The 25764-nt window shown below is 47.4% G+C and overlaps 1 protein-coding gene across 4 annotated transcripts in view; it reads right to left on the bottom strand.

Moving 5' to 3' along the window:
• Positions 1–24271, bottom strand: part of LOC122930493 (caspase-1-B-like) — a 57488-nt gene extending 33217 nt beyond the window's left edge. Inside the window, exons 1-3 of one of the 4 annotated variants that reach the window (XM_044283937.1) lie at positions 24159–24271; positions 11188–11454; positions 2281–2319 (exon numbers count right to left, since the gene is read on the bottom strand). In XM_044283937.1, the coding sequence (XP_044139872.1) occupies positions 2281–2319; positions 11188–11454; positions 24159–24165 (313 nt within the window). In that variant the 5' untranslated portion in view covers positions 24166–24271. The remainder of the gene's footprint in view (positions 1–2280; positions 2320–11187; positions 11455–24158) is intronic. The other 3 variants (XM_044283938.1, XM_044283939.1, XM_044283940.1) reach the window with 3 other exon arrangements.
• Between the last annotated feature and the right edge of the window lie 1493 nt (positions 24272–25764).

Here is a 25764-nt window from a genome sequence, read left to right as displayed (position 1 = left end):
AAACAGGCAGGGCCAGCAGAGAACGATCCCGTTCCCTGTCAATCACAATGTGGAGGGGGCGTCTTTACGATCGGAGGATGCGGCTGCTACCAGCAAGTAGCCGCCCTACTTGCTGGTAGCAAGGTAATTAGCATATTTTAAAAGCTTGTTTTAAACTAAATCTACAGGACCAAAATGATTAATTTGATCATGTAGCCATAAATCGCAGTGTAGGGATTATAAGTAAGCAAAAAAAAAAAAAAAAAAGGTTTAGTGGGGTGACAGAAGCCCTTTAACATGTTATTTAAAAGGGGGAAAAAATAAATAAAAAAGAGAAAGAACATTTTTTGTATATAGCGTGACACAGTGAGAGGTTTTGCTTGGCAAGGGAGGTATTTTCCTCCCAGCATGTGCTGCTGGGCTGATTTACAGCCAGGTGAGATCAAATACCGGACTGGATTCTAAGTTCCAGTCCAGGTTTTGGCATCACCTAGCTATCCTTAAATAGGCAGCTGGGCTCAGAAGCCAGGTCTCTATGTTGGGATCTGGGAGCCTTGTGTCTGGATGAAGGCTTGCTACCTGTTTGGCGTGAAAACAGGTTGGTGTTGCTATGAACAAGGACTCTTTGAGGCAGAATTGCTGCATGGTGTGAATTACCACCAACACCGCAAGGTGACTTTTTGTTTGATTATGACTGTTTTGTCACTTGCCTAAAGTGTGAATACAACACTGAACTGTTTGATCCAAAGAACTTGTTGTTGCCTCTATACTGTGTCCACTATTCCTGTCTACCAGAGCGAAACCCCACAAAAGATAGGAAATTCTTAACAGAATTATTCTTCTTAATGCTTAAATGGGGACACTTCAGGGTTGTGGGATCCTGAAGTGTCCCAAAAAGTCTATGCCAAAAGGACATCCTTTTGGATAGTGGTTGCCCATTAAAGTCTAGGCACATGATCCTATAAATTGGGAGATTTTCACCAGCAATGTACTAAAGATATAATGTTAATTTAGAAGTAGGGTAAATGTGTCAGAGTTGCAAAAAGCATTTACATCTTACTTGCGAACCTGTTGTAAGCTGCTTAGATGTTGAGTTGAAAGGGTTGTGCCGAGCGCTGTACTCAGTTATCTGTGGAACCTCTATAGAAAATGAATAGGGCGGCAGGGCACATGCTCGAACTGCAGTTCCATCAGATTGAGGGAACGGGACCCCCGTTCTTGTGATCGGTGGGGGGCCCAGCGGATTGGGCCACCACCAATCAGTTAGTTATCCCTTATTCTCTGCGGATAGAGAATAACTTGTAATTTTGGCACAACCCCTTTGAAAAGAACCAATCAGCAGCTTCATGCTTCCTGAGCCATGGGTGACAAAAAATTCTGAAAGGCTCCATAGTTAAAAACAGCTATAGTATACTATGAAATGCCGCAGTGTTTGAGACAAAAGCATGGAATTGAAAACTGAACTGGAAACGGTAGAACGGTCAGGAGGGTGGCTCCTGCTGACATTTGCTGGCTTGATGGACAGGTCTCTCTCTCTATATATAAACAACCACAAACAGGGTGAAACCTGTTAGTTGAGTAGGGAGAAGTCAGCGGGGAGTGACTTATCCCCACACTGACCCCTTATATGCTGTAATCAGATGCTGAGGTTTTTCAGTACATAACTTCAGGGGTGGATTGGCCATAGACGTTACAAGGAAACTTCCCGGTGGGCCAATGCCCAGGGGGCCGTCTGGGACCTCCTCGCGGCCAGCCAGTGGGAGTTTTTGGGGATATATTTTTTGCTGCCCGCAGTATTTTGTGATGGACTGTGGTATTTGGTTCTGTTGGGGTGGTATAATGTGCCACAATATGGTATTGCTGGTCCTGCTTTCTATCAGTTTGGACCCAACTACAAAACAGGGCCGCTTTTAGTATTTTTTTCCAGGGCCACTTTAAGTTCCCAGTCTGCTCCTGCATACTGTAGCTTTCTTGTGGACTAAATTATGTTTTCAGTGAGACCTCAGAGGACTCACTGTTAGGCCTTATGCACATGACCGTTGTTTTGGTCCGCATCCGAGCAGCATGTGGACAGCAATCTGTGTGCTGTCCGCATCCGTTGCTCCGTTCCGTAGCCCTGCAAAAAAGATAGAACATGTCCTATTCTTGCCGTCAGTTCCATTTTGAAAATTGCAGAAGGCACACGGGCGGCTTCCGTTTTTTGCGGATCGCAAAAAACGGAACGGTCGTGTGCATGAGGCCTTAATGTGATTAGCTTTGGTCACACACACAATACCATTATAGACTTTAAGCTAGCGTTACCTGGTGGGATGGCTTCCTGTGTCGGTAATGGAAGTGCTGCTGGAAATATAGGCAGAATTCAGATTAATATACAGATGATATATTACTCACAAAATTGAATTAAAAAAGCTTACGGTATATTATTTACTTGTGGATAGGCAAATAGCAGTTTTTAGTGGTTTTTCAGTAATGCAATGAAAGACAAGATATGGGGGCACATTTGTTAACACTGGTGTTTTAGACGCCAATCTTAATAAAGCCCCAAGCTGATGGTGGTTCCGCCAAAATTAGGAAGAGGCAACGGCTTCCTTGCTGTCTTACATTTAGACCTTTTTCTAGACCTGGTGTGAGCGGGGAAAAGTTGCAGATGGAGGCGCAACTAACCGTTGTGTCGCCATCTGCACCTGAAATACGCCTAATATAGGTGTATTTCAGTATAATAATTCACCCTCATGAGGTTTAAATTGAGCATTTCATTTACAAAGTTTAGCCAGTTTCACAGGTTAGGTTCTTTCATTTTCATTAAATGGTTCTGTGATGTTGGGCTAGTTTGTTTTGCCATACAACATAGGAATATAGGGGTAATTTATATACACCCTTCTACAAACACATGTGACAGATACAGCAATGTGAAGAATCAAATACCGCTTAAAGGCTATGTACTCCTTTGGGGGCATTTTTTTTATGATTGTGTTTTAGTCATTTTGGGCTAAAAATTATTTTTTCAATTGGTCTTTATTAAAAATGTTCAGCCATCATTGATCTATGAGAGTCAGGTTGTATGAGCATAGTCGGGTTTAAAGGATGTCCGATTTCAAAAATGGTACATTTACTTTGGGACACGTTAAAGAAGATATTGGGGACTGTTTTTTCTTGCTCCATCACTCCTATTTGGCATAATATATATTAGAGTTTTTGACTCTTTCAGATTGCCCATTCTGGATCGATTTGGGTGTCAGATATTTTTCACAGTTGTGGAGGGAGAGATTCTTTCACAAAGTAAGGCCTTAATGCACACAAACATATTTTGTTTCCCTGTCAGTTCCATTATTTTTGCGGATAGGATGCGGACCCATTCATTTCAATTGCTCCGTGCCGCGGGCCCGCAAAAAAAATAGAACATGTCCTATTCTTGTCTACTTGGGTTGAAAGAGTTTCATTATCAGCAGTGTATAAGAACATTATTAGAGATATGGTGGGCACCATTATATTCAAAAGTACAAGAATGTGATGTAAGGATATTGGGGAGATCACTGTTGAAAATTGGAATAGGATATATAAAAATATTAGGGAGGTCTCTATCTGTAATAATCAAAGTATTATAAAATTCACCATCCTACACCGCCTTTATTACACTCTGACTATGCTTTATAGCAGGCATCCTCAAACTGCGGCCCTCCAGCCGTTATAAAACTACAACTCCCACAATGCCCTGCTGTAGGCCGATACCTGTAGGCTGTTTGGGCATGCTGGGAGTTGTAGTTTTGCAACAGCTGGAGGGCCGCAGTTTAACGATGCCTGCTTTATAGGTTTAAATATAGAGACAACTCCAAGTGTCCTAGATGTGAGGGAGACATTGCAGATTCCTCACGCCTTATCTGGGATTATCATTCTTTTTGGGATGAAGTAATGCGGATAGTGGAAGCTAAAACGGGCATTGGCTAAAAAGGGTTTTGAGTAACCTGAGTGAAGTAAATATAAGGAGGAAAAAGTTTATTAGTAGGATAATAATGCTTGCTAGAATTGTGATGGTTCAACATTGGTGTACAGAAAACTCCCCCCAGATAAGTGAATGGGAGAATTTGATCCAGTTGGTTAAAAGATATGAACAGATCTACTATAGAACAAAGAGCCGCCCCTATGTAGGGGAAAAAATGTGGTTTCCCTAGACCATGGGTGTCAAACATGCGGCCCGCAATGAATATCTTTGCGGCCCGGCAGTCTAGTATCTCTGAACATGAGCGTGCTGCTATCGGCGCGCTCATGTTCTCTCAGCAGCACAGGGAGAAGGAAGCTGTCCCGCCTCCCCCCTGTGCTGCTGCCGCTGCCACCAATGAGAAGAGAGGGGGGAGGAGGGGCGGGCGCACTGCGCCACCAATGAGGAGAGAGGGGCGGAGGAGGGGCGGGCGCACTGAGCCACCAATGATAGGACTATTCCCCTTTCCCACACAGAGCGGCCCCCAGCGATGTCTCAGCACTCACCATTAGTCCTGGGCGCCGCTCCATTCGCCCGCAGTGCCCCATTACTGTCTCCTCTCCTGCTCCACATGCTGCTGATTACGATTGGAGCGATGGGAGGAGACATCAGCTTCACTAGTGGGCGTTCCTTCTCCCTGCGCTGCGATTGGACAGCGCTACAGCCAGGAAGAAGGAACGCCGACTAGTGAAGCTGATGTCTCCTCCCATCGCTCCGATCGTAATCAGCAGCATGTGGAGCAGGAGAGGAGACAGTAATGGGGCACTGCGGGCGAACGGAGCGGCGCCCAGGACTAATGGTGAGTGCTGAGACATCGCTGGGCGCCGCTCTGTGTGGCCTGATAGTGAAAGTCAGTCTTTAACACAATACAGGAGGCGGGTGCCGGCAGCAGAATCGCATTGCCGGCACCCTGCCGCTGACAGGGAGCTGCGATCAGAGGCAGTTAACCCCTTAGGTGCCGCACCTGAGGGGTTAACTGCTGATCTGCCAGTACCAGCCTCCTGTATAAAGGGGTATTTTATCATTGGTGGTGCAGTGTGCCCCCCCCTCTCAACCCCCCCAGTATTAAAATCATTGGTGGCAGTGGCCACAGGGACCTCGCCCCTCCCCCTCATTGGTGGTGCAGTGGCAGCTTCTGATCGGAGCCCCAGCTGCGTAAGCCTGGGGCTCCAATCAGTTACCATGGCAGCCAGGACGCTACAGAAGCCCTGGTTGCCATGGTAACATCCCTGATGCTGTGTGCACAAGGCACAGAGCAGCAGGGACAGTGTGAAGTCCTATTCACCCTGATAGAGCTGAATAGGACAAGGGATGAAAGATCCCAGGTTCTCGCCCCTAAGGCTACTTTCACACTTGCGTTCAGAGCAGATCCGTCTGAGACGGATCCGCTCATATAATGCAGACGGTGGATCCGTTCAGAACGGATCCGTCTGCATTATATTGTAAAAAAAATGTTTTTGTTTTTTTTTGATGCGGCCCACAAACTTAAATTTTGTTTTTTTGGCCCATGTTAGCCTTTGAGTTTGACATGCTTGCCCTAGACGTTGGATTGTTTAGTTTTTCTTTCTCTCCTCTCTCCTGGCAGTTACATGGGTTGTGTATATTATTTCTGAAAGTATTTCATATTTAATATTTGGAAATTTGGGGATTGGAATTCTTGTAAAATTGATTATTAATGTATTTAGATTTTTATTTATATTCAATTACATAACAAAACAGAGAGAAAAGAAAAAAATGTTCAACCATTGCTGAAATACAAGAGTTAAAAGTCTGTTTGCAAGCTCTCAGTTGTGCTTTCTTTGAACCCTGTCAGCAGACAGCTCATGTAGAACTCTTATCTCTGACCTCAAACACTTATTATAGTTCAATTCTTATCAAACTGATAAGAATATGACTTAACCACTTCAACCCCCCTAGCTGAAACACCCTTAATGACTAGGCCACTTTTTACACTTCTGCACTACACTACTTTCACCGTTTATTGCTCGGTCATGCAACTTACCACCCAAATGAATTTTACCTCCTTTTCTTCTCACTAATAGAGCTTTCATTTGGTGGCATTTCATTGCTGCTGACATTTTAACTTTTTTTGTTATTAATCGAAATTTAACGATTTTTTTGCAAAAAAAAAGACATCTATATATACATTTTTCGCTAAATGTATTGTTCTACATGTCTTTGATAAAAAAAAATGTTTGGGTAAAAAAAAAAAATTGTCAAAGTTATAGCGTTTACAAACTATGGTACAAAAATGTGAATTTCCGCTTTTTGAAGCAGCTCTGACTTTCTGAGCACCTGTCATGTTTCCTGAGGTTCTACAATGCCCAGACAGTACAAACACCCCACAAATGACCCCATTTCGGAAAGTAGACACCCTAAGGTATTCACTGATGGGCATAGTGAGTTCATAGAACTTTATTTTTTGTCACAAGTTAGCGGAAAATGATGATTTATTTTTTTATTTGTTTTTTTCTTACAAAGTCTCATATTCCACTAACTTGTGACAAAAAATAAAAACTTCCATGAACTCACTATGCCCATCACGAAATACCTTGGGGTGTCTTCTTTCCAAAATGGAGTCACTTGTGGGGTAGTTATACTGCCCTGGCATTTTAGGGGCCCAAATGCGTGCGAAGTAGTTTGAAATATAAATCTGTAAAAAATGACCGGTGAAATCCGAAAGGTGCTCTTTGGAATGTGTGCCCCTTTGCCCACCTAGGCTGCAAAAAAGTGTCACACATCTGGTATCTCCGTACTCAGGAGAAGTTGGGCAATGTGTTTTGGGGTGTCATTTTACATATACCCATGCTGGGTGAGAGAAATATCTTGGCAAAAGACAACTTTTCCCATTTTGTTATACAAAGTTGGCATTTGACCAAGATATTTATCTCACCCAGCATGGGTATATGTAAAATGACACCCTAAAACACATTCCCCAACTTCTCCTGAGTATGGCGATACCACATGTGTGACACTTTTTTGCAGCCTAGATGCGCAAAGCGGCCCAAATCCCTTTTAGGAGGGCATTTTTAGACATTTGAATCCCAGACTTCTTCTAACGCTTTCGGGCCCCTAAAATGCCAGGACAGTATAAATACCCCACATGTGACCCCATTTTGGAAAGACACCCCAAGGTATTCAAAAAGGGGCATGGCGAGTTCATCGAAAAATAAAATTTGGGGCACAAGTTAGCAGGAATCGATTTTTCTTTATTTTTTTTTCTCACAAAGTCTCCCTTTCCGCTAACTTGGGACAAAAATTTAAATCTTTTATGGACTCAATATGCCCCTCACGGAATACCTTGGGGTGTCTTCTTTCCGAAATGGGGTCACATGTGGGGTATTTATACTGCCCTGGCATTTTAGCAGCCCTAAAGCGTGAGAAGAAGTCTGGAATATAAATGTCTAAAAAATTTTACACATTTGGATTCCGTGAGTTCATGTGAGATTTTATTTTTTGACACAAGTTAGTGGAATATGAGACTTTCTAAGAAAAAATAATAATTTCCGCTAACTTGGGCCAAAAAAAATGTCTGAATGGAGCCTTACAGGGGGGTGATCAATGACAGGGGGGTGATCAGGGAGTCTATATGGGGTGATCACCCCCCCCCCCCCCGTCATTGATCACCCCCCTGTAAGGCTCCATTCAGACGACCGTATGTGTTTTGCGGATCTGATCCATGTATCCGTGGATCTGTAAAAATCATACGGACGTCTGAATGGAGCCTTACAGGGGGGTGATCAATGACAGGGGGGTGATCAGGGAGTCTATATGGGGTGATCAGGGGTTAATAAGGGGTTAATAAGTGACAGAGGGGGGTGTAGTGTAGTGGTGTTTGGTGCTACTTATTACTGAGCTGCCTGTGTCCTCTGGTGGTCGATCCAAGCAAAAGGGACTACCAGAGGACCAGGTAGCAGGTATATTAGACGCTGTTATCAAAACAGCGTCTAATATACCTGTTAGGGGTTAAAAAAAATCGCATCACTAAGCCTGCCAGCGTACGATCGCCGCTGGCAGGCTGGAGTTCCACTCGCTTACCTTCCGTTCCTGTGAACGCGCGCGCCTGTGTGCGCGCGTTCACAGGAAATCTCGCCTCTCGCGAGATGACGCACGGATGCGTCCAGGAGGAATGTATCGACCACCTCCAGGATGCATTCCGTGCGTTAGGCGGTCTGGAGGCGGTTAAATAAGTGTTGAGGTCAAAGATATAAACTCTACATGAGCCGTCAGCTGATGGGATTTAAAGAAAACACAACTGACAGCTTGCAAACCCATTGTTTTAATGGCTGAACATTTTTAATAAAGAACTATTGAAAAAAATTTTTACCCCAAAATGACTAAAATACAATCATAAAATAATGTCCCAGAGAGTGTACAAAAGAGAACCCATGACCATGAAATGCAATGCAATCTGCAGGCAGCATGCTATAGAGCAGGAAGAGCCGAGCAGATTCATATATGTAGATTTTTAGGGTAAGGGTACTTTCACACTTGCGTTAAAGTTTTCCGGTATTGAGTTCAGTCCTAAAACTGATCAGTTTTATCCTAATGCATTCTAAATGGAGAGAAATCCATTTAGTATGCATCAGGATGTCTTCAGTTCACTCACTCTTACGATATTTGGACGGAGAAAAAGATAGGCGAGAGGGAGGTCGTTGCACAACTACAGGGATATCTGGAGGCCAATCAAATTCTTGACGACTTCCAGTCGGGATTCCGACCCGGAAGGGGTACTGAGACCGCTCTGGTCAATGTCCAGGACGATCTACTGATGGCATTAGACCAGAACGACTCTATGATCCTAGTTCTTCTGGAACTATCATCCGCTTTTGACACTATTGACCATCAAGTGTTACTGAACCAGTTGAAAGTGGTAGCCGGACTAGATGGAAAGACCTTGGTGTGGATGGTCTCATTTCTCCAGGACAGGGTACAACGAGTGAAGCTGGGGGTATTTCACTCAGCTGATCTCCCACTGTCCTGTGCCTATCTCCAGTCTTGTTCAACATCTATCTGAGACAATTGGCTGACATCATTAGGAGCCACAATCTTCAGTTTCATGCTTATGATACACAACTGTACTTTAGGCTTGCCAAAGGTACAGTTGATCAAGTCGATTTGGCCAGATGTCTCTTGGAGAGGGACTGGATGAGTGCCAATCATCTAAATCTTAATGGCACCAAAACTGAATGTAATACATTCAGTGACCAGAAAATTGCACCCTCAGCACCCCAATGGCCATTGCCTTTTGGACCTGTCTCTGAGACAGCCATCCAGGTTAGGGACTTGGGAGTGGTCTTGGACTCCAGATTAACCCTGGCTCCTCAGATAAATCAGGTGGTTAGTATTTGCCACTACCAGTTAAAACTGGTGGTGGAGGATTTTAAAATACATCGAATCCCCTCTCAGGAAAGCCTTGGTCGGAGCAGCAATCAGCAGTCGGTTGGACTATCGAATGCCTTGTACATGGGACTCCCTAAGAAGAACTTGCATAGCCTCCAACTTTGTGCAGAATGCCGCAGCAAGGCTATTAACGGGTGTTGCCCACCGAGAGCATATCACTCCCTCTCTTAATGCCTTGCACTGGCTCCCTGTCCAACAACAGGTGATGTTCAAGATTGGATGCTTCATGCATAGGGTATTCCATGGTGTGGGGCCCTTGTACCTGCAATGTAAATTCACCAGGTACGCCCCATTGAGGTCTAGTAACTCTGTGAATTTTAACATCCCGCAAGTTAACAAGATCAGACGGTTCTTTTTTGGTTCAAGGGGCCGGATTTTGGAACCACCTACCTCTGGCCCTGAAAATGATTCCCAGTCTTCTCTCATTCAGGCGTGCACTGAAAACCCTACTTTTTAAACAGGCGTTTGATCTTCCTATGTAACACTTACCTTTGGTTTATATAATTTTGGGGGGTTTCCTAAATCTTAGTCTATAAATTCTCGGTTGGTAATGTCCCTTCAATTTTAAAGATACCTTTTCCTCGCGTTTATTTATTTTGTTTTCTTCACATTCTCCATATCTTGTCCGAAACCTTTCAACCTTGAGATCCCCCTACCTTCCCTCCCTCTTTCTTGATTCTCCATTTGATAAGTGCTAGGAAATGGGTCTCTGGAATAGGTGCCTTATCCTGTAGGCCTTTGTGGCTCATGGTAAAGTGTCATGCCTTCTTCTTAGCCAGCTAAGCGCATCAAGGCCCTAAGGGTAAGACTGCGTGTACACAAGACTATACATCATCATCACCGCAGCATGCTGCAGTATTTTCTCCGGCCAAAATTCCGGAACACTTGCCGGAATGCCGGATCTGGCATTATTTTCCATTGAAATGCATTAATGCTGGATCCAAGTGTTCCGGCCAAATAGATCCGGTTATCCGGTCTGCGCAGACCTTTAAAAATGCAAAAAATAATAATACTGTATCCGTTTTTCCGGATGACACCAGAGAGACTGATCCGGTGTTTCAATGCATTTGTTAGACAGATCCGCATCCGGATCCGTCTACAAATGCTATCCGTTTGCACACAAATTTCTGGATCCGGCAGGCAGTTCCGGTGATGCCGGATCTTCACAACGCAAGTGTGAAAGTACCCTAAGGCAACAGGTGGCAGATCCGCTGTGGATTTTCTGAAGCAAAAAATCTGCAATGTATCTGGCCAAAATTTGCGGTGGCGACGTTTGCAAAAATGGTGTGAATTTGGGTCTGCAAATGCTGAGATCCAGAATGGAAATCTTTGCTGCTCACCCTATACTCTTTATGCCATGTCTAGCCATAATTTTATGCTCACATGGCAGAAAATACACATCCCATTTTTTGCCGCAGAGTAAATTTTCATGTTGCAATGTTTCATACTGCTGATCCACTTTTGGATTTAGCCCCATTCGCTAATCTGCGAGCGTCCGCTCAGTGCGGATTTTGTGCCAAGAATGGACACAAGATGCTGAACACCTATTAGCATGGATGATTGGATCAGTCAAATATGAATTCCTAGTGGAGAGAAGGGATAAGATGCTTTTGGACACCCATGGACCCATTCATCCTGTAGGGAGAACACTGGAGGAGCTAAGTAGCTCAGGCATGGTCAGTCTATTTGTAGATGTCTAGGCATACGTTTTCTGTACATATGGCCTTATGGAGTCATTAGGAGGCTATAAGGTTGTTCATTTTATTACACATAGCATAATTCAATCTGGTTACCATTACACAATACTGGGACATAATTCAATAGTTTACCTGTACCTGTTATCCCGATATCTTCACTAAGAATCCGATCCCTTTGTGTGATTCTTTGGAGAAGTACATTGCAGCTGTAGTTTCCCTTATTTATCACTATATCAATCAGATCCCGACATTTGTTTGCACGGTTAAGGTTACATTGATTGATATGTTCCACCTCATCCGGTCCGAGTATGTCTTCATGAAGCAAATCATCTAGCAAACCTTTTATAAGTGGTTCACTGCACCGATTTATTAACTCTCGTCGAAATTTTTTGACGATCTCTGGAGAATAGATAATTTAAAACTAAAGAACATTAGAAGACAACAAAAGCAAATTTTAAATTTTACCCATTGCAATGCATAGGGTGAGATCCCGGGTAAAGTCAAAACCTGGGTCAGGCTACATGCACACGACCGTTCCGTTATTTTTGCGGTCTGCAAACTGCAGATCCGCAAAAAACAGAATCTGCCCGCGTGCCTTCCGGCATTTACGGAACGGGTGGCCCATTGTAAACATGCCTATTCTTGTCCGCAAAACGGACAAGAATAGAACATGCTATATTTTTTTTGAGGGGCCTCGGAACGGAGCAACGGATGTGGACAGCACACGGAGTGCTGTCCGCATCTTTTGCGGCCCCATTGAAGTGAATGGGTCCGCACCCGAGCCGCAAAAACTGCAGCTTGGATGCAGACCTGAAAAACGGTCGTGTGCATGAGGCCTCAAGCCTCATTCACAGGTCAGTGTTTTGGTCAGTAATTTCCACCAGTGATTGCGAGCCAAAACCAGGATTGAAGCCTCCACAGAGATAAGATATAAGGGAAAGATCTGCACCTGTTCTGTGTTTAGAGCCGCACCTGGTTTTGGCTCACAATGACTGATGGAAATCACTGACCGAACACTGATGTGTGAATGAGGCTTTACTTGTGATTTGTACTGCAGATTTGTTGTGAAAAAGTTCATGTGCAGATCTGTGTGCATGTACCTTAGGCAATTGCAGTCCCCAATGCACTGGCAACATCCGTGCAGCGGGCCGGACCCATTCAACTTGAATGGGTCCGTGGTCTGTCCGTGCCACAAAAAAATATGACATGTCATTTATTTGCAGGGCGGAACAACGGAAAGGAACACCACGGAAGCACTCCATAGTGCTTCCGGTGTTCCGTTCCGCATCTCCGGAATTGCGGACCCATTCAAGTGAATGAGTCCGCATCTGTGATGCGTGGTTCACACGTCTGGCGGCTGTGGATTCCTGACCCGATGTTTGCGGTCTGCAATACGGCCACAGCCGCCCAATGGCCATGTGCATGAGGCCTTAAGGGCATGTTCACACAGTTGTATTAGCATGCTGAAAAATTGAGCGCTGAATCCATGGCAAAGAATTCTCTGAGGATCTGAAAAAAAAAAGAATTGTTGCTCTACATAAAGATGGCCTAGGCCAGTGGTGGCGAACCTATGGCACGGGTGCCAGAGGTGGCACTCAGAGTCCTCAAGTCTGTGGTGTACCAGTATGCCTTAGACTTTTCCTGCCATTCGTCAGCACAGGGCGCACTATGAACAGCACAGGCAGCGCACTGAATGCAGGCAGGCTGTTATAGCTAAGGGTAGGTTCACATCAGCGTTATGGATTTCCATTATAACAGGGTTATAACGGAAAATAACAGAATCCATAAGACGGAAGTCAAAACAGAAGACTTTAAGAGGCATTCCGTTTTGATCCATCGACAAGACTTTGTTTTCCGTCTTGCATAACGGGAACCAGGCGGATCTGTTATGATTCCGATTAGACTTCTATTATGACGGAAAGCAGAACGGAATGCTTTTTAAAGGCTTCCGTTTTGACTTCCGTCATAATACAAGTCTTATAGGCAGCATAAAAGGATCAGTCCGAGTTTTTGACTTCCGTCTTATGGATTCCGTTATGACCATAACAGAATCCATAACGCTGATGTGAACCCACCCTAAATGATAAAGTACATGGAAGATATACTATACTGGTATTCAGGGTAAATTGCCGTGTTGGCACTTTGAGATAAATCAGTGGGTTTTGGGTTGCAGTTTGGGCACTCGGTCTCTAAAAGATTCACCATCACTGGCCTAGGCTATAAGAAGATTGCCAACACCCTGAAACTCAGCTGCAGCGCGGCGGTCAAGACCATACAGCGGTTTAACAAGACAGGTTCCACTCAGAGCAGGCCTCACCATAGTCAACCAAAGAAGTCGAGTGCACGTGCTTAGCGTCTTAACCAGAGGTTGTCTTTTCAAAATAGACGTATAAGGCCTCCTGCACACGAACGTGTGCGCCCCGTGGCCATGCTGCAGCACGCAATGAACGAACACCGTCCCTGGGGCAGCCACAGTCACTTTAATGGGTCCACCATCCGGCCGTTCCGCAAAAAGATAGGACATGTTCTATCTTTTTGCAGAAGGGAATTACGGGACGAAACCCCACGGAAGCACTCCGTAGTGCTTCCGTAGGGTTCCGTGCTTCCGTCCTGCACCATTCCGCATCTCCGGATTTGCGGACTCATTGAAGTGAATGGGTCCGCATCCGTTATGCGGAATGCCCACGGAACAGCACCCGTGTATTGCGGCTCCACAAATCTGGTCCGCAATACGGCAACGGGAAGCACACGTTCGTGTGCAGGAGGCCTTAGTGCTGCCAGCATTACTGCAGAGGTTACAGGGGTGGGGGTCAGTCTGTCAGTGCTCAGACCATACGCCGCACACTGCAGCAAATTGGTCTGCATGGCTGTCGTCGCAGAAGGAAGCCTCTTCTAAAGATGATGCCCAAGAAAGCCTGCAAACAGTTTGCTGAAGACACGCAGACTAAGGACATGGATTACTGGAGCCATGTTCTGTGATCTGATGAGACCAAGATAAACCTATTTGGCTCAGATGGTGTCAAGTGTGTGTGGCGGCAACCAGGTGAAGAGTACAAAGACAAGTGTGTGTTGCCTACAGTCAAGCATTGCGGTGGGAGTGTCATGGTTAGGGCTGCATGAGTGCTGCCGGCTGTGGGGAGCTACAGTTCAATGGGGTAACCATGAATGCCAACATGTACTGTGACATACTGAAGCAGAGCATCATCTCCCTTCAGAAACTGGGCCACAGGGCAGTATTCCAACATGATGATGACCCCAAACACACCTCCAAGACGACCACTGCCTTGCTAAAGAAGCTGAGGGTAAGGCCTCTTGCATACGATAGGCCTACGGCGGGTCTGCAATACACGGAACACCAGCCGTGTGCGATCCGCATCACGGATGCGGACCCATTCACTTGAATGGGTCCACAAATATGGAGATGCAGTGCGGAACGGAAGAACTATGAAGTGCTTTCGTGGAGTTCCGTTCCGTGCTTCCGTTAATCAAAAAGATAGAACTTGTCCTATCTTTTTGAGGAACGGACGGATCGCAGACCGCAACCCCATTCACTTGAATTTGCAGTCCGCAGCACGGGCAGCACACGTTTGTGTGCCAGAGGCCTAAAGGTGCTGGACTGGCCAAGCATTTCTTCAGACTTAAACCCTATAGAGCAGTGGTTCTCAACCTGGGGGTCGATCAGCCCTTTCCGGGGGGGGGCGGGGGGGGTCGCCTGAGGCTTCCTATTGTGGGTCGCCCGCACAACGGCAGCGGCCCCTTATCCTCGCGCACAGGAAGTGATGTCCTATCACTGCCTGTGCTTGAAGGAGCCTGACGTCTGGACGGGTAAGTCGGGCCGCCTGTCTGCTGAGGTCCGAGTTTTTTCGTTAATGACACCGCCACTGAGCACCACTGCCACCAATGATTTAATTGAGTCTGGCTGAGCCTGGCTAATTTTATTTTAATTACTTGGCTGAGCAAGGCTTAATTTATTTGGGGGGACATGAAGCACCGCTGATTTATTTATTTGGGGGACCCTGAGCACTTCTGATGTATTTATTTGGGGGACCCTGAGCACCGCTGATTTATTTATTTGGGGGAAACCTGATGCACCACTGATTTATTTTTTGGGGGGAGACCTGAAGCCCCGCTGATTTTTTTTTTGGGGGGACCCTGAGCACTTCTGATTTATTTATTTTGGGGGGACTTGAAGCACCACTTATTTATTTGAGGGGGGGGGGGGGGGACTTGAAGCAACACTGATTTATTTATTTGAGGGGGGGGGGGGGGGACTTGAAGCAACACTGATTTATTTATTTGAGGGGTACCCAACATTTTGTCTTTGTGATTAATTACTCTGCTTTAATTATGTTCAATTTGTAGCAATAAAAATACATCCTGCATCAGATATTTACATTACAATTCATAACTGTAGCAAAATGAGTTATGACGTAGCAAGGAACAAAAATGTAATGGTTGGGGGTCACCACAACATGAGGAACTGTATTAAGGGGTCACGGCTTTAGAAAGGTTGAGAACCACTGCTATAGAGCATCTGTGGGAGATCCTCAAATGGAACGTGGAGGAGCGCAAGGTCTAACATCCACCAGCTCCGTGATGTCAGTCATGGAGGAGTGGAAGAGGGTCCCAGTGGCAACCTGTAAGGCTCTAGAGAACTCCATGCCCAAGAAAGTTAAGACCGTGCTGGAAAATAATGGTGGCCACACAAAATATTGACACTTTGGGCACAATTTGGACATTTTCTCTTAGGGGTGCACTCACTTTTGTTACCAGAGGTTAGACATTAATGGCTGTGTGTTGAGTTATTTTGAGGCTACACCAAATCTACACTGTTATACAAGCTGTGCACTGACTACTGTACATGGTATCAAAGCGTCAGATCTTCAGTGTTGTCCCATAAAAGGATATAATATTTACAAAAATGTCAGGGGTGTACGCCCTTTTGTAAGATACTGTATATTTAGGCTGGCTGCACATGGTGCAAATCCGCATCAAAAAAGCACATACATCCGCACTATTTATCAAATTCTTTTGTGTGTTTTTTATGTGCTTTTGGTGCGGCTCTTGCCCTTCCATTAAACTGTGAAATGCACACAGGAAGGATGCAACAATGGACATACTTCAGATTTCAAAATCCACACAGCAGGTCAATTTCCGCACCTATAAAAAACTAAGTGTACATGAGATTTGTCTCTTTGCTGGTGCTGTATTAGGCCACATGCACACGACCGTTGTTGTGTTCCGCTCTGCAAAATGGGGTTCCGTTGTTCCGTTTCCGTTTTTTGTTTCCGTGTGTCTTCCTTTATTTTTGGAGGATCAGCAGACATAAAGGAAAGTAAAAAAGTAAAAAAAAAATCTAAGACAGGTTTGCCATGCAAATGATAGGAAAAAAACGGACGTGGACACACAGATGCGCATGACAATCTTGTGTGCCTCCGTGTTTTTTAGCGGTCCCATTGACTTGACTGGGTCCGCGAACCGTTTTCCGCAAAAATAATAGGACAGGTTATATTTTTTTGACGGACTGGAACCACGGATCACTGACGCGGATGACAAACGGTGCATTAGCCGAGTTTTCAACTGACCCATTGAAAGTCAATGGGTCTTCATAAAATCACGAAAAACGGAACAACGGACACGGAATAAAACAACGGTCGTGTGGATGAGGCCTTACGCTGTGGTTTTTCCACACCTAATCCGCATTGTGTGCTGGGACCTCAGGGTGGGCTCATGCGGAGGAGATATGCTGCAGATTTGGCGCAGTGGTTTTTGTGTAAATCTGCAGCGTTGTACAGTAACAACATTTTAAGAAATCTCATCCACAGCGTAAATTGACATGTGGTGCGGATTTGTCGTCTACAGCATGTTAATATAAGCTGCCGATCTACACCATCGATGGCAAAAACTGCATGCGTTTCACTCCAATTAGGATAATGGAATCAACACCTCTGACCCCATGCTGGGTATAATGACCTATGACCCCATGCTGGGTATAATGACCTATGACCCCATGCTGGGTATAATTACCAGATGTGGATTCAGTTACATATTTATTGCCAGAGAATTCTTGTACAGTCACTCAGAATTGAGAAAGCTTGTTGGAAGAACGAGTGAAACGTTTTCAAGAAATCTACAGTAAGTCCAGTTGCCTTGATTTATTCTTTACAGAAATGTGTTTCATGTGTTTTCTGCTGCAGATTTTGCCAGGCATGGAATACACTGCATGCTTGGATTTCCTATTGAATACAATGGGAGCTGGATTAAGATTGGATTTTGTGTGGATGCATGAAATGCATGAAAATCCATGTTGAAAATCTGCCCTGTTGCAAAAATGTATGCAACTAAAAATCGGTTCCATTCATCTGAATGGGGTTTGCCATGTGCTTCCTAGACAGCCCCATTCAGATGGTGGAGTTGATTTTCAGTCGTAGAAAGTTGTGCAAAAAAAATCAGCCACTTATAAATGTACCCGTTGGCCCCTTTTACACGGGCAAGTTTTCCGCGCGGGTGCAATGCATGAGGTGAACGCATTGCACCCGCACTGAATCCGGACCCATTCATTTCTATAGGGGCTGTGCACATGAGCGGTGATTTTCACGCATCACTTGTGCGTTGCGTGAAAATCGCAGCATGTTCTATATTGTGCGTTTTTCACGCAACGCAGGCTCCATAGAAGTGAATGAGGCTGTGTGAAAATCGCAAGCAAGTGCGGATGCGGTGCGATTTTCACGCATGGTTTCTAGGACGAGGCTCGGGATGGGGACCCCAACACTATTATTTTCCCTTATAACATGGTTGCAAGGGAAAATAATATCATTCTGAATACAGAATGCTTAGTAAATTAGGGATGGAGAGGTTAAAAAAAAACAAAAAACCATTAAACTCCGTCAGACCATGTGATGAGCGCAGTGACGTCACAAAAGGTAATTTTCCTCCCAGGTCACCAAAGAAGAAGAAAGAAGACAAGCCGGGCTGCGCAAACAAGTGGATGAGGGGAGTTAAACTTTTATTTTATAACCCCTCCAGCGCTATTTTACTATGCATTCTGTATTAAAGGGTTTCTACCACTTTGATTTCACATAATTAGTTGTCAGACACTAGCGATCCGCTAGTGTCTGCTCTGCCAAACTATCCCGCTATAATAGCTTTTGGGGCAGCCGTTTACCTAAAAAAAGAACTTATATTGATATGTTAATGACCCTCTAGGTGCTATGGGGGCGTCATTAGCACCTAGAGGATCGGTCTACCTTCTCAAGATGCCGCCGCCCAGCGCCTCCCTCCAGCCCGCCCATCTGCTTCGGAATGCGATCAAACGGATGACTTCGCGCGCATGCGCCGTGCGCGGCTGTATTCGGCGCATGCACAGTGAATGTCCGACCACTTCCCTGCTCAGACATCTCCACTGCGCCTGCGCCGATGATGTCATAGTGCTCCATCGGCGCAGTGGAGATGTCTGAGCAGGGAAGCGGTTGGACATTCACTGCGCATGCGCCGAATACAGCCGCGCACGGCGCATGCGCGTGAAGTCGTCCGTTTGATCGCATTCCGAAGCAGATGGGCGGGCTGGAGGGAGGCGCTGGGCGGCGGCATCTTGAGAAGGTAGACCGATCCTCTAAGTGCTAATGACGCCCCCATAGCACCTAGAGGGTCATTAACATATCAATATAAGTTCTTTTTTTAGGTAAACAGCTGCACCAAAAGCTATTATAGCGGGATAGTTTGGCAGAGCACACAAGCGGATCGCTAGTGTCTGACACATAATTAAGTGAAATCAAAGTGGTAGAAACCCTTTAAGAAGAGAGTTCCATAGTCTGACTGCTCACTAAATATAAGCGCTTACGAGCGTTCATAGGAATGCTTTTTAGGCATTATTATTAGGCGGTGTAAATGTACTGCTGATTACTCGATGAAAGAGCAAACTGCTAATATCCTTGTTTGTGTGCACATAAGAAATCTTGTTTGGTGGCAGCAGATTGTGCGGTGTAAACCGTTCTGCTGCCAGCAAACAAGTCAGTATGAGAACGAGCGATGGCAGTAGTCAGGCTCGGACTGGCCCACCGGGGAGTCGGGAAAATCCTTGGTGGGCCCCCGCCCCCGAACAGTGGCGGACTACAATAGGGAAGTTCGGGCCGGCAGCCCCGGGCCCAGCATTGCGGGGGGCCCCAACACCAACCCGAACGCCCACATACTGCGAAGGAGCACGGGAGCGCATAGTTCCCTGTCCCGCCGCCGTTCACCGCCTTAGGCTTCAGGCCTAGTGGGCCTGAGACCTATGCGGCAGTGAAATCCCGGCGTAGGTGTCTATGATAACGTCATCGCGCGCACCTGTGCCGGGACGCAACACAGTAGAGTGTACGCGCCTGCCATTGCTTGCCTGGACATAGGTGAGTATTTAGCTTTTAGTTTTTTATTTTAAGTGCCAACTTTGGGGGACATGGGGACACACACAGGAGGACATGTGAAGAGACAGTACATCGGGGGTAATTACTGTGTGGGGGAAAATTAAGGTGGGATTACTGTGTGGGGGCAAATTATTATTGGAGGGATTACTATGTGGGGCAAGTTACTATATGGAGCAGTGTGGGGGCAAACTACTGTGTGGGGGCAGTGTGGGGGCAAACTACTGTGTGGGGGCAAACTACTGTGTGGGGGCAGTGTGGGGGCAAACTACTGTGTGGGGGTAGTGTGGGGGCAAACTACTGTGTGGGGGCAGTGTGGGGGCAAACTACTGTGTGGGGGCAAACTACTGTGTGGGGGGGCAGTGTGGGGGCAAACTACTGTGTGGGGGCAATTCTATTATTTATGGGGACTGTAGGGGCAATTCTATTTTTGGGGACTGTAGGGGCAATTCTATTATTTTTGGGGACACACTGTAGGGGCAATGCTCTTATTTTTGGGGACACACTGTAGGGGCAATGCTCTTATTTTTGGGGACACACTGTAGGGGCAATTCTCTTATTTTTGGGGACACTGTAGGGGCAATTCTATTATTTTTGGGGGGACACTGTAGGGGCAATTCTATTATTTTTGGGGACACACTGTAGGGGCAATTCTATTATTTTTGGGGACACACTGTAGGGGCAATTCTATTATTTTTGGGGACACTATAAAGGGATTAGTATCCGGAGCACAATATAGGGTGTTATTACTGGGGGCTTTGTAGGGGACATTATAACTGCTGTAGACACTATAGGGAAATTTTGGGGTAAGGCCTCTTTCACACTTGCGTTGTCCGGATCCGGCGTGTACTCTACTTACCGGAATTACACGCCGGATCCGGAAAAACGCAAGTGTACTGAAAGCATTTGAAGACTGATTCGTCTTCAAAATGCTTTCAGTGTTAGGCTACTTTCACACTAGCGTTCGGCTGTCCGCTCGTGAGCTCCGTTTGAAGGGGCTCACGAGCGGACCCGAACGCTTCCGTCCAGCCCTGATGCAGTCTGAATGGATGCGGATCCGCTCAGACTGCATCAGTCTGGCGGCGTTCAGCCTCCGCTCCGCTCGCCTCCGCACGGACAGGCGGACAGCTGAACGCTGCTTGCAGCGTTCGGGTGTCCGCCTGGCCGTGCGGAGGCATGCGGATCCGTCCAGACTTACAATGTAAGTCAATGGGGACAGATCCGTTTGAAGATGCCACAATATGGCTCAATCTTCAAGCGGATCCGTCCCCCATTGACTTTACATTGAAAGTCTGGACGGATCCGTCCGAGGCTATTTTCACACTTAGCTTTTATATGCCAAAATAATGCAGACGGATCCGTACTGAACGGAGCCTCCGTCTGCATTATTATGATCGGATCCGTTCAGAAAGGATCCGATCGAACGCTAGTGTGAAAGTAGCCTTACTATGGCACCCAGGACGCTATTAAAGTCCTGGTTGCCATAGTAGGAGCAGGGGAGCGGTATACTTACAGTCCACGCGGCTCCCGGGGCGCCCTGACGTCACTCTGGAGCACCCCGGGAGCCGCACAGACGGTAAGTATGCTGCTCCCCGCTACACTTTACCATGGCTGCCGGGACTTTAGCGTCCCGACAGCCATGGTAACCACTCTAAAAAAGCTAAACGTCGGATCCGGCAATGCGCCGAAACGACGTTTAGCTTAAGGCCGGATCCGGATCAATGCCTTTCAATGGGCATTCATTCCGGATCCGGCCAGTCTTCAGGATTTTTGGCCGGAGCAAAAAGCGCAGCATGCTGCGGTATTTTCTCTGGCCAAAAAACGTTCCGTTCTGGAACTGAAGACATTCTGATGCATCCTGAACGGATTTCACTCCATTCAGAATGCATGGGGATAACTCTATGCCGGAAGACAAGAACGCAGGTGTGAAAGAGCCCTAATTTATCAAACTGATGTAAAGTAGATCTGGCTTAGTTGCCCATAGCAGCCAATCAGATTCCACCTTTCATTTTTGACAGCTCTTTCGGAAATCCAGTTCTACGTTACACCAGTTTGATAAATGAAGCCAAATATATCTATTAGGGTCACAATTTTTTCAGCAGTATAGTACCTGGGACATTGGGGAGCACCACGGGGAGCTTGGTTCTGTTACCTTATCTAAGTACAGAGCTTGGTATTGTTATGGTATCTAAGTGGGTGCACTGCACCGGTGTCACGGCTGAGGATGGGGGAAACCCTCAGCCGTGTGATGCCAGATGATGTTATGGCTGCTCGGCCAGGACAACAGGATAGGGAGCAGGTCACCTCCTACAGCGTCCCTAACCTGACCCTAACTCCTATCTGCATGGGCCGACCTTAAAGGTAGGAGGACCCATGCGCAGGAACCTAGGAGCCCTGACTTACCCTCCATCCGGTCCCTAGCTAGGAGTCAGGGTAAGACAACCTACTCCTAGGCACGGAGGAGCAGGAGTCTCAATGGCCAAGCTGCTGGAAAAGGGAGAACATAAACAGCTCTATGGATATGGCAGGTGAACAATGAGTTCCACCTACCTGCCACAGCCTTGCTGACTGCATCCCTGTACTGGCAAGGTGAAGATCACAACGCATCCACACACAGGGACCCAGATCCATAGCTGCACAAAATCACAAGGAAACATCAAATAGACATCACACATAACTGGACATAAACTTAAATGTGACATAATGGTTATGACCACAGGGGTGGCTCTCACTGACAGGTGGAAAACACAGGCGGCTGCTCCAGCAAAGCATGGCTGAAGCAACCTCCAGACCTGAGAAAACAGTGAGACTTTATAGGCCAAGAAGCCACACCCCACAGTCGGACACACCCAGTGAGACACACACACTGGGAAGGGAATTAACCCCTCCACCACCAGGGAAGGGAAGACAGCAACTTAAAGGGGAATACAGGCAAATAAACACTGTGCACACCAGACATGGGAAGTGCACACCAAACACACAAGTTGCCAGATGCAACCGCACGCACCACACAGCAAGCAGCCACGAAACAACTCAGGCTGCAATGCTGCCACAAAAAAAACTGTTGCCAGCGGCAACCACAGGTGAGGCAAAAACCAAGGCCCTCACCTGTGATTGACAACGAAACCAAAACCGCTGACAACCTCATGCGGTGCAGGAGTCACGGTCATAGGCATGGCCGTGACAACCGGGGTCTGGGAGGGCACAGTACAGGGGTTTAGGGGGTGCACAGCACAGGGAGATGGGGCTGGGGCTGGGGCTGGGGCTGGGGCTGGGGCTGGGTCTGCAGGCGGTGCACAGCACAGGGGGCTGGGGCTGCAGGCGGTGCACAGCACAGGGGGCTGGGGCTGCAGGCGGTGCACAGCACAGGGGGCTGGGGCTGCAGGCGGTGCACAGCACAGGGGGCTGGGGCTGCAGGCGGTGCACAGCACAGGGGGCTGGGGCTGCAGGGGGTATAGGAGGTGCACAGCACAGGGGGCTCGGGGTGCACAGCACAGGGAGATGGGGCTGCATGCGGTGCACAGCACAGGGAGCTGGGGCTGCAGGGGGTATAGGAGGTGCACTGCACAGGGGGCTCGGGGTGCAGACGGTGCACAGCACAGGGAGATGGGGCTGCATGCGGTGCACAGCACAGGGAGCTGGGGCTGCAGGGGGTATAGGAGGTGCACTGCACAGGGGGCTCGGGGTGCAGACGGTGCACAGCACAGGGAGATGGGGCTGCATGCGGTGCACAGCACAGGGAGATGGGGCTGCATGCGGTGCACAGCACAGGGAGATGGGGCTACATGCAGTGCAGGAGGTGCACTGCACAGGGGGCTCTGGGTGCAGGTGGTGCACAGCACAGGGAGCTGCGGCTGCAGGGGGTGAAGGAGGTGCACTGCACAGGGGGCTCGGGGTGCAGGTGGTGCACAGCACAGGGAGCTGCGGCTGCAGGGGGTGAAGGAGGTGCACTGCACAGGGGGCTCGGGGTGCAGGTGGTGCACAGCACAGGGAGCTGCGGCTGCAGGGGGTGAAGGAGGTGCACTGCACAGGGGGCTCGGGGTGCAGGCTGAGCTCAGCCCAGGGGCAGGTCTTATTGCATAACAGGACAATGTGCAGTTGCTGCAGATCACTGGGTAGGGACGGGCTGAATGAACCGGATCGAGTCTTGCTGCTGAGGCTGTCGGAATGGGGCTGGAATGGGCTGCTGCTCCCGGCTCTGCTGCATCGGACCCTCTCACCTGCAATGTCTGGATTTCAAGCCCCTGTTCCGCCTGCGGCACGCGCTCACCTACTGCGTCCAGTACAAGGATTTTGGCTGCTGCGACTCGCGTGATCCCACAAGACCCGGCACTGAGATCACAAGTCTCGCAGGATCATCTCCGCAAGAGGACTGGCCATAAAATCGCTTGTGGCAAGTTGTAGGGCTGCGGGCGCGATCGTTACGCCCCTGCTTGCACCCCAGTCTGACACTGGCAGTAGTGATCACTCCTCTTCATACTGTGGAGGGGATCACTGCATGTAAATGTAGCACTGTCCTCCACCAGCGGGCAGCAGATTGCTCTGTTAGTAACACTAAGAAATCTGACATGCTGTATAGGTGAAGCTGGCACATTCCTGTTCTCATTCAGTAAGTAAGGAAACTATGTATAGATACAACTCATTCAGATACTGATCTATACATCAGACGCACATTGTGGTCAAAACAAAAACAGAATACTTTACCCGCCATCTAGAAAAGACCGCCAGCACTGTCCACAGCGTGCAGCTGAAGCCTCTGTGTGCAGGAAGTGCAGAACTTACATCTGGGCTGTAGAAGCAGGGCGTGCCACGTCTGGCACAGTTTCACTTTCACAGGAAGTCCTTCCATAGAATTATTCCAGGGAAATAAAACAGCAGAACAGTCATCTATGCCAGTGACTGCGAACCTTTTACAGACCGAGTGCCCACATTGCAACCCAAAAGCCACTTATTTATCGCAAAGTGCAGACACAGCAATTTAACCTGAATACTACAGTTCAATATAGGATATCTTCCATGTACTTTATCACTTAGCTATAATAGCCTGCCTGCGCTGTTCATAGTGCGCCTGCGCTGATGAATGGCAGGAAAAGTCTTAGGCATATTGGTACACCATAGACTTTTTCCAGGGTACGGGTGCCCACAGAGAGGGCTCTTTTTGTGGAGTTCATTGTCAAGGGGGCGGACTGCTGTGAAGGTCACAGTTAAAGGGGGGGGGGGGGGGGTGCTGTGGAGGTCATTGTTAAGGGGTGGGGAGCTGTGGGCGGGTCAGTGTTAAAGGGGCGGGCCACTGTGAAGGTTACTGTTAAGGGTACTGTCACACTAGCATTAGTTTGATCCGGCAGGCAGTTCCATCGTGACAACCGACAGCATTTGTAGACGGATCCGTCTTTTTCGCTTGTCATGTGGATAGACGGATCCGTCTTGCAGTGTTTTTTTACAGTTTTCCCGGTATGCTCATGCGCAGACCTGGAAGGACGGATCCGGCACTAATGCAAGTCAATGGAAATTAATGCCAGCGACCGATCAGGCATTTTGGCCGGACATAATACCACAGCATGCTGCGGTATTATGTCCGGCCAAAACGCCTGACAGTGACTGACCGGAAGGCATACCGATGCAAACTGAACGGATTTCTATCCATTCAGAATGCATTGGGATATGCCTGATCAGTTCTTTTCCGGCATAGAGCCCTTTTAGACGGAACTCAGTGCCGGAAAAGAATAACGCTAGTGTGAAAGTACCCTAAGGGAGGACCATTGTGGAGGTCAATATTAAGGGGGTGGAGTGCTGTGGAGGTCAATGTTAAGGGGGTGGAGTGCTGTGGAGGTCACTGTTAAGGGGCAGGGTGGTGTGGGGGTGCCACTCTTAAGGGGGTGGGACTCTGTGGAGGTCACTATTAAGAGGTGCAGTGCTATAGTGGTCACATTTTAAAGGGGTGAGGCACTGTGAAGGTCAATGTTAAGTGGGCGGGCCTCTGTGGAGGTAACTGTTAAAGGGGCAGGGCACTGTCGAGGTCACTGTTAAGGAAGTGGGGCACTCTTGGGGACCCTGTTATGGGGGACACTAGGGAGGCACTAATGGGGCATTAATATAACTTATGGCCACTAATAGGGGCATTATTAAGGCCTCCTGCACACGACCGTTGTGTGTTTTGCGGTCCGCAAATTGCAGATCCACAAAAAACACGAACGGCGTCCGTGTGCGTTCCGCAATTTGCGGAACGGTGCAGACAGCCATTAATATAACTGCCTATTCTTGTCCGCAAAACGGACAAGAATAGAACAGGTTATTTTTTTTTTGCGGAGCA

This window comes from Bufo gargarizans, chromosome 3 (assembly GCF_014858855.1).
Source record: "Bufo gargarizans isolate SCDJY-AF-19 chromosome 3, ASM1485885v1, whole genome shotgun sequence".
Lineage (NCBI taxonomy): Eukaryota > Metazoa > Chordata > Amphibia > Anura > Bufonidae > Bufo > Bufo gargarizans.
The sequence above is the reverse complement of the archived record's forward strand: the minus strand, read 5'-3'. Positions and strand labels throughout refer to the sequence as shown.